This window comes from Tachysurus vachellii, chromosome 4 (genome assembly GCF_030014155.1).
Source record: "Tachysurus vachellii isolate PV-2020 chromosome 4, HZAU_Pvac_v1, whole genome shotgun sequence".
Taxonomy (NCBI): Eukaryota; Metazoa; Chordata; class Actinopteri; order Siluriformes; family Bagridae; genus Tachysurus; species Tachysurus vachellii.
This window is the reverse complement of record NC_083463.1, coordinates 275,001-285,000: the sequence shown is the minus strand read 5'-3', so window position 1 is coordinate 285,000 and position 10,000 is coordinate 275,001. Positions and strand designations below refer to the sequence as shown.

Genomic DNA, 10,000 nt, shown 5'->3' with positions numbered 1-10,000 from the left:
TCACACTGCACCCCACACCCTCAGATCTACAGCACTGCTCCACTGGTCCCACCATCTCTCAGGGTAAGAGGCAAGTATACTACGAGACTCATTTCTGTTCTGGCACCAAGGTGGTGGAATGAACTTCCCCTAGAGGTCCGGACAGCTGAGTCACTGGCTATTTTCAAGCGGCGGTTGAAGACCTACTTATTCAGTAAAACACTTCAACTAGCACTTCTTTCCTTATCTTTTACATTTAAAAAAAAAAAAACACTTTTGACACTTTTTCATTGTAACTTTGAACAAATGTTTTAAACTCATGGTATCTTAAGTATGTAACTTAGTGAGCCAGCATTAATGCATTCAATGTTAGAGATTTAAGCACTTATGTACGTCGCTCTGGATAAGAGTCTGTCACATGATGTAAATGTAAATTTCCAGGTACTGTTAGGTTTATATTTACAGGAATTTGGCTCGGTGTTTTGGTGTATATATAATAAATAATAAAGAAGCAGCATAAATATAAGGAACAAAGTTTAGAAATAAAAAATGTGTACAAGTATAAAGATTTACAAAAAACAATTAAAGGGAAATAAAAATATCAACATTAATTGTTCATTAATGCAGGACACAAAAGTGGACCAGTGTAAATGCTCTCAGTTTGAGGTATGAAGGTGAATTATAACAGTCAGAGTAGTGAGTGTTAATGTGATGCATATGAACATTGGTGCGGTTGTTTGTTAATGTCCAAGCTAACAAATAACAGACCACGCTGAGTCCTGAATATAGTTGATGAGGCCAGTTATGGATGGAAAGACACTATTTGTGTGGCGTGAAGGTTTAGCCTTTATGGACCACAGTCTTGCGCCAGAGGAGAGTGTCCAGGATGAGAGAATCAGCCACAATTCAGTGTCAGGGAAGTTTACAGATTCTGAAGAGGTGGTAGATTGCAGCCAATCACCTTCTCAGCAGAGCAAATGACATTCTGCATTCAGCTTTTGTCTTGGCAGTAATGTACCAAATGGTGATGGAAGAGATGAACATAGACTCAATAATGGATGTGTAGGAGTGCACCATCATTGTCTTTGGTATAAATAAATAAAACAGTCAGTCTGATTATCGGTGTTTTCAGCAACAACTGGAGGTCAAAGTAGGTTTAAATAATGTGAAACAATATATGCTATAAATCTGATACAAACCTTCAGTATTAAAAAATAAATACATTCTTATGAAATAAACTGACAGAATGCTTGTTTTTAGCACATCGCTGACATTGAAGAAGTGTGGAGGGGTGCCAATACTTTATGGAACACCACAGGTAGACTACAAAGAGTACATATACACCTGTAGGAAAGTGGAGTTGGTGAAATATTGGATTAATGATTATAAAGAGTTTAAACATTGATGTGGGGGGCACGGTGGCTTAGTGGTTATCACGTTCGCCTCACACCTCCAGGGTTGAGGGTTCGATTCCCACCTCCACCTTGTGTGTGTGGAGTTTGCATTTTCTCCCCGTGCCTCGGGGGTTTCCTCTGGGTACTCCGGTTTCCTCCCCCGGTCCAAAGACATGCATGGTAGGTTGATTGGCATCTCTGGAAAATTGTCCATAGTGTGTGATTGTGTGAGTGAATGAGAGTGTGTGTGTGCCCTGTGATGGGTTGGCACTCCGTCCAGGGTGTATCCTGCCTTGATGCCCGATGACGCCTGAGATAGGCACAGGCTCCCCGTGACCCGAGGTAGTTCGGATAAGCGGTAGAAGATGAATGAATGAATGAATGAATGAATGAATGAATGAATGAATGAATAAACATTGATGTGGAGTTTAAATCTTATAGTAAAGACCAGTGGCGTCCTCTAGCGGTGATAAACTCATATAGACTCGTGATTTACTTTCATCTCTAAAAAATCTTTTAAATTAACCTTGTTTTGTTATACAACGTACACACTTTTATAAACTTATCTTATGCAAACGGCTGTAATTAATTATAACCCAGAAACCTATGTAGGACTAGAGTGAGTATTGATTTAGTGTTTTTATTGAAAAAACACTATGGGACTCTGAGGCTCCGCCATGTTGGCTCACACACACACACACACACACACACACACACACAGACAACAAGTAGGACCTTAAAACACAAATTTTGAGCCAAAATGGGCGTCGTTTCTTGTTCCCGCGTGAGGAAATCCCGCCGCTGGGCAGCAGAGGGCGCTCCGCCTCACACGTCTGACTGGAGACAAAGATGGCGGTGCGGAAGAAAGACGGCGGGCCGAATGTGAAATATTTCGAAGCCTCTGATACCGTGTCTCAGTTCGACAATGTCCGCGTGTGGCTGGGGAAGAATTATAAAAAGGTACTTTCTGGTTTATTGGCATGTAAAGTGCAGCAGTAGGTGATTAGAGGTGATGAAGTGGTGATGATGTGAGAGACAAATCCAGATGTTTAAATCCTCTGATACACCAAACAATAGGAGATGCAGCATTTACACAATAAAGCTTTTCATTTACACTAAACATTTAAACAGGGATTTAAACATCACTTAAACATCTCACACAGATTTAATGTGATTTGATGAAGCGACGCGTTTTTCTTTATCTGGGAGACAAAAAAAACACGAAATATGGTGTAGCGCGCACACACACACACACACACACACACATACACACACACACACACACATCCAGATGTGCATCCGGTTTCATTTATTTTATTTACATTCATTCATTAATCAGCTTTTGCTCGTCTTTAAAAATAGTGAATGACATTATTGAGTCTTCTTCCCTCCCCTTTACCATCATCATCATCATCATCATCATCATCATCATCATCACACTAAACCATAACCATAATTCACAATAAATTTATCACTATAATTAATATTCAGGTTAAATTAGCAGGATGTAAACCTAAAAGTCTTTAATAAATATTAGACACGTAATGAACATTATAAACTCATTACATGTTAATTTGCTTATTATAACAAAATAATAACTAGGAGTAATAACAGTGTACAGCGATCGTCAGTGTTTTTACCCCTTCTTTATTCCACAGTGTGACAACATGCTTATGGACTTCACTGGGATTTTGTCATGAATTTGTCACAAAACTAAACCCAGTGTGAACAAGCTGATGGATGCATCATGTTTACATTAGTCATGAAATCAAGAAGCTTTTATTGTCATTTACACCATATATATGTGACACAGTACACAGTGACATGACACAACGCTCCTCCAGGACCAGGGAGATACATAGAACATCACAGAGATAAGGACTGAAGTCAGTTAGTCCTAGACACATAAAGTGTATCTGTACAACCTGGTGTACACAGTGTGAGACACAAGACAAGAAGACTGTGTGAGACACAAGACAAGAAGACAGTGCAAACAAAATACACTGAGGGACAAAAGACAGTGCAGGACAAATACAGTGTAGACAAAATACAGTGTAGGACAAAAGACAGTACAGGACAAAAGACTGTGAGACAATACAAGAAGACAGTGCAGACAAAAGACACTTTAGGACAAAAGACAATGCAGGACAAAAGACAGTGCAGACAAAAGACACTTTAGGACAAAAGACAATGCAGGACAAAAGACAGTGCAGACAAAAGACACTTTAGGACAAAAGACAGTGCAGACAAAAGACAATGCAGACAAAAGACAAAATCAGCTCTGCCCAGTGTACACACTGTATGTTCTATAGTACATGTGCAGAAATCCTGTAATGAACACATTAGTATTATAGCAGCAGTTATATGAGGTGTTATAATGAGTGTAAAACAACAGTCAACTGAAACAGTTATATATGGTGGTGCTGAAGACATGGTGTAAACTGGAACAGTGTGTATTTGTGTGTATTAACCCTTTGAACATCACCTGTCAAACGTATTATTTAAAATGATTAATAACCAGTTTAATGTCTCTGGTGCTTTTAATGATCAGAACCTGACTGATACTTTTACAGAAATATGTTCCACACTTGTGTTAATCACCTCATTGTGTTCCTGCTGTGTGATTATGGAACAGGTGACTTTATCTTCATATGACACTTCATATAGCTCAGGACTGTAGTCAGTGGCTGGATGAGACAGGAAGAGAGCTTTTAGATTTTAAATAAATAATCTGAATAAAAATCTATGTAATTAAAAAAGTCTGTTTATTTTCTTAGAGACGTAATAAAGAGTGTAAGTGTTTAATTTCAGTAACACTTAAAGAACTCCTGAGTGACCCAACAGGAAGCTGTCACCTGGAGCTGAGGTCCATGTTTCCCTGGTGGGCGGGGCATACTGTCACTCACCTGTCAATCACAGTGAGATCATGTGTAGACGAGGGCAGAAAGCACTTACCCCAGAGTGTTATAGCCCTGTGATGCCCCTCACTAACCTGAGCTGCAGTTAATTCCCATCAATATTGTTTTATTACTAACATCATAAAGTAAAATAACTTCCTGTCTAATTCACTGTTAATGAAGTGACATAATTTGCAATTTTCTGATTATTAGGCTGATGTGTGTGTGTGTGTGTGTGTGTGTGTGTGTGTGTGTGTGTGTGTGTAGTATATCCAGGCAGAGCCTCCCACTAATAAATCTCTGTCCAGTTTGGTGGTTCAACTGCTGCAGTTTCAGGAGGAGGTTTTTGGTCGACATGTCAGCAACCCTCCTCTCACCAAACTACCGGTACACACACACTCACCAAACTACCGGTACACACATACACACACACAGAGACACACACTCATCAAACTACCGGTACACACACACAGACACACACTCACCAAACTACCGGTACACACATACACACACACACTCACCAAACTACCGGTACACACATACACACACACAGACACACACACTCACCAAACTACCGGTACACACACACACACACACACAGACACACACACTCACCAAACTACCGGTACACACACACTCACCAAACTACCGGTACACACACACTCACCAAACTACCGGTACACACACACACTCACCAAACTACCGGTACACACACACACTCACCAAACTACCGGTACACACACACTCTCACCAAACTACCGGTACACACACACACACTCACCAAACTACCGGTACACACACACACACACTCACCAAACTACCGGTACACACACACACTCACCAAACTACCGGTACACACACACACTCACCAAACTACCGGTACACATACACACACTCACCAAACTACCGGTACACACACTCACCAAACTACCGGTACACACACACACTCAACAAACTACCGGTACACACACACACACTCACCAAACTACCAGTACACACAAACACTCACCAAACTACCGCTACACACACACACTCACCAAACGACCGCTACACACACACACTCACCAAACTACCGCCACACACACACACACTCACCAAACTACCGCTACACACACACACACACACTCACCAAACTACCGCTACACACACACCATACTCTCACTACTGGTACACACACACACACACACACACACACACACACACACCCTCCTCTCACCAAACTACTGGTACACACACACGCACACACCCTCTTCTCACCACACTACCAGAACTAGTCTCAGTAGTTCTCACTGTAATTGTGTGTTTTATCAGATGAAGAGTTTTTTGGACTTTAAGGCAGGAGGAGCGCTGTGTCACATACTTGCTGCTGCTTACAAGTTCAAGAGTGACCAAGGATGGTGAGATGTTCCTCACACAGTTCTCACATGGTTCCTGTTATGTCAATACCAGTCAGTGTGGAAGCATTTTAATACATTTTGTGTGTGTTTCAGGAGGAGGTTTGATTTCCAGAATCCTTCTAGAATGGACCGGAATGTTGAGATGTTTTTGACCATAGAGAAGTCTCTGGTACAGGTGAGATACAAAAACGTCACACCAACCTGAATGGTCACTGCACCAGAATTATGTGGAACCACATTTAGCCATAAAACACCTGTTTCTGACTAAATAACTTTGTGTGTGTGTATGTGTGTGTGTGTGTGTGTGTGTGTTTATGCAGAATAACTGTCTGACTCGGCCTGTGATCTACCTGAGCTCAGAGATCGAACCCAAACTTCTGGGAAAAATGAAGGATATTATTAAACGACATCAGGTAACTCCGTAAACATTAACATACTCATCTACTGTGTGTCAGTAAATTCATGTTTTTAGTGTTGTAACTCTATGTGTGTGTGTGTGTGTGTGTGTGTGTCAGGGCTCAGTAACTGATGATAAACAGGCTAGTTCTCATCTGGTGGTTCCGATCCCTGCCAGTCTGGAAGAGGGTGAGGCAGTAACACATCATTCACACAACAATACATACTTATTAACCCTTCATTGTTCAATTACCTGGTGTGTGTGTGTGCGTGTGTGTGTGTACAGAGGAGTGGGTCCGTCCTGTAATGAAGAGAGATAAACAGATGCTGCTGCACTGGGGTTATTGGCCCGACAGGTAAGACAGCAGATTAAATCTGAGCATGTTGAGTTTTGAGTTGTTATTGGTCAGAAGGTGTTGATTCTTTAACAGCAGCTCTGACAGTAGTATTTATTGTAGTTATATTGGTTTATTATATGCTCTTGATTTCATTTCTATGGTAACGGATCAAACACTTTCTATTTCCACACTGGGCTTAACCCGAGTAGTGGAACGTTTCACACACGTCATAAAACTCTGCTCTGTAGCAGGGATAGTGTTTGCAGTGTTCACACCACACTGTGGTTAGTAATAACTGCAACTGCAACATGCTCTGTACAGTCACAGAGACCCTACATGTTGTGTAGAAATAACCAGAAGATTATTTAAGGAACTGACAGGAAATGACCAGATGCTGGATATCAGCTAACATCTGGCCGACTGTAACAGTAGTCAAGTCAAGTCAAGTCAAGAAGCTTTTATTGTCATTACAACCATATATAACTGTTACAGTACACAGTGACATGAGACAACGTTTCTCCAGGATCAGTGTGTTACATAAAACACACACAGGGGTAATAAGGACTTAGTAAGTTAGTCCTAGATACATAAAGTGTATCTGTACAACCTGGTGTACACAGTGTAGGACAAGACAAACAAGACAGTGCAGGACAAGACAGACAAGACAGGGCAGACAAAAGGTTACAAGACAATACACAAAATACACAAAAGACAGTAAACAGAAACAGCGCCGACCGACCCGTGTCAACACTGTATGTAAATACTGTAAGTTCAGACAATATTGTGTGCAGTAATATTAGAATGAACACAGTTTCTTAGCAGCAGGTCCCTGAGATAGTGTATAATATTGTGCAAAAACAGCAACAACTGAAATATTGTACAGTCTGTGCACAATGACTGACATGTTAGACTCAGTACCTGCTCAGGTGCAGAACGACACACCATCTTTTTTCCTCACTGATGTGAAACTGTGAGAAATGTTATTTAAAGTGGTTAATTGCACACTGTATCGATCCAATCATGGTTATTAATGCTGCAAATATAAAAAATCTGAGCGTTAATTCAGGTTTACAGGAATGTACAGTGTAACAATCAGAGCTGTAACTTTGACATGTTCAGGACAGAGGAGTTTACCAATTTTAGGACAGAGGAGTTTATCAATATCATGGAGGTTATAGTCACTACGTTACACCACTACAGGAGCGAGGCATGTCTGATTATTAGTCTGATTATTAGTCTGATTATTAGTCTGATTATTAATCTGATTATTAGTCTGATTACTCACAACTTAGTGAACTAGACATTCATTCATTCATTCATTCATCTTCTACCGCTTATCCGAACTACCTCGGGTCACGGGGAGCCTGTGCCTATCTCAGGCGTCATCGGGCATCAAGGCAGGATACACCCTGGACGGAGTGCCAACCCATCACAGGGCACACAAACACACTCATTCACTCACACACTACGGACAATTTTCCAGAGATGCCAATCAACCTACCATGCATGTCTTTGGACCGGGGGAGGAAACCGGAGTACCCGGAGGAAACCCCCGAGGCACGGGGAGAACATGCAAACTCCACACACACAAGGTGGAGGTGGGAATCGAACCCCCAACCCTGGAGGTGTGAGGCGAACGTGATAACCACTAAGCCACCGTGACCCCCTGAACTAGACATGTACCTTTTAAAATAAAGTGATTGGATGAAAATGTGATTAATATAAATAATCTTCAAGTCATCTTCCTGAGTGTGAGACTCAACTTTAACAGTTACACAGAAGAGTGTGTGAAGAAAAGCAGCTATGTAACGCTGTGTGTTTGTTATTGTACAGTTATGATACATGGATCTCAGCTAGTGAAGTGGAGGCTGTAGTGGAGGATCCACCCAGTGCAGAGAAACCCAGGAAGGTGGGAAACCCCTGAAAAACATCTCTATATATTAACTGTCTCCCTCTCTCTCTCTCTCTCTCTCTCTCTCTCTCTCTCTCTCTCTCTCTTAATTGAATGCCCATATTCCCTGACTTTTGTGTGTGTAGGTTCATGCTAAGTGGATTTTGGATCTGGATCAGTATAATGAGTGGATGAATGAGGAAGACTATGAGGTGGGTGAAGGAGGCACAAGGAGGAAGAGGATCTCAGCTAAGACTCTCACAGATGAAGTGAGTGCTCCTGATGAGAGGAGAGATAAAAAGCCGGCCAACGCCAAGAAACGCAAACGCTCTCCTTCGCCATCCCCAACTCCGCCCCCTCAGGAGAGCAAGAAGAAGAACACAAAGAAAGGGTGAGTGTGAAGGAGCAGAGAGAGAACCAGACCACCACAGAGTCGTGTGATTTAACTCATATTTCTCTGTTATTGAGAAGCCGAATACTGAAGCCGAATATACATTTAAATATAAACATTGTCATTTTAAATTTTCTGATTTCTATAAAACTGAGACCATGTTGAATTTAAGTGAAATGCTATAGTGTGTGTGTGTGTGTGTGTGTGTGGGGTAAAGGCCCACTACCCCCTACAATAAGTCCAAGCGAGGTCAGAGGGAGGAGGAGCAGGAGGATTTGAATAAAGACCTGGACGAGCCGTCACCTGTACCTGCATCAGAGGAAACACTCAATAAAACAGGTGACAAACAAATACAACTGTGTCATCTGACCACACCCCCTATGTCCCACACATACTCTGACCACACCCCCTATGTCCCACATATACTCTGACCACACCCCCTATATCCCACACATACTCTGACCACACCCCTATATCCCACACATACTCTGACCACACCCCCTATATCCCACACATACTCTGACCACACCCCCTATGTCCCACACATACTCTGACCACACCCCTATATCACACATACTCTGACCACACCCCTATATCCCACACATACTCTGACCACACCCCCTATATCCCACACATACTCTGACCACACCCCCTATGTCCCACACATACTCTGACCACACCCCTATATCCCACACACACTCTGACCACACCCCCTATATCCCACACATACTCTGACCACACCCCCTATGTCCCACACATACTCTGACCACACCCCCTATGTCCCACATATACTCTGGCCACACCCCTATATCCCACACACACTCTGACCACACCCCCTATATCCCACACACACTCTGACCACACCCCTATATCCCACACATACTCTGACCACACCCCCTATATCCCACACACACTCTGACCACACCCCCTATATCCCACATATACTCTGACCACACCCCTATATCCCACACACACTCTGACCACACCCCCTATATCCCACACACACTCTGACCACACCCCTATATCCCACACATACTCTGACCACACCCCCTATATCCCACATATACTCTGACCACACCCCTATATCCCACACACACTCTGACCACACCCCCTATATCCCACACATACTCTGACCACACCCCCTATATCCCACACACACTCTGACCACACCCCTATATCCCACACATACTCTGACCACACCCCCTATATCCCACATATACTCTGACCACACCCCTATATCCCACACACACTCTGACCACACCCCCTATATCCCACATATACTCTGACCACACCCCCTATATCCCACATATACTCTGA

The 10,000-nt window shown here is 42.5% G+C and overlaps 1 protein-coding gene across 2 annotated transcripts in view; it reads left to right on the top strand.

Moving 5' to 3' along the window:
* The first annotated feature begins 2,210 nt into the window (after positions 1 to 2,210).
* The window catches only part of smarcc2 (SWI/SNF related, matrix associated, actin dependent regulator of chromatin, subfamily c, member 2), a 24,682-nt gene continuing 16,892 nt past the window's right edge, over positions 2,211 to 10,000 (top strand). For both annotated transcript variants that reach the window (XM_060867293.1, XM_060867292.1), the window contains exons 1-10: positions 2,211 to 2,333; positions 4,538 to 4,657; positions 5,582 to 5,667; positions 5,761 to 5,842; positions 5,988 to 6,080; positions 6,183 to 6,252; positions 6,350 to 6,419; positions 8,235 to 8,310; positions 8,439 to 8,683; positions 8,901 to 9,022. In XM_060867293.1, the coding sequence (XP_060723276.1) occupies positions 2,223 to 2,333; positions 4,538 to 4,657; positions 5,582 to 5,667; positions 5,761 to 5,842; positions 5,988 to 6,080; positions 6,183 to 6,252; positions 6,350 to 6,419; positions 8,235 to 8,310; positions 8,439 to 8,683; positions 8,901 to 9,022 (1,075 nt within the window). In that variant the 5' untranslated portion in view covers positions 2,211 to 2,222. The remainder of the gene's footprint in view (positions 2,334 to 4,537; positions 4,658 to 5,581; positions 5,668 to 5,760; positions 5,843 to 5,987; positions 6,081 to 6,182; positions 6,253 to 6,349; positions 6,420 to 8,234; positions 8,311 to 8,438; positions 8,684 to 8,900; positions 9,023 to 10,000) is intronic.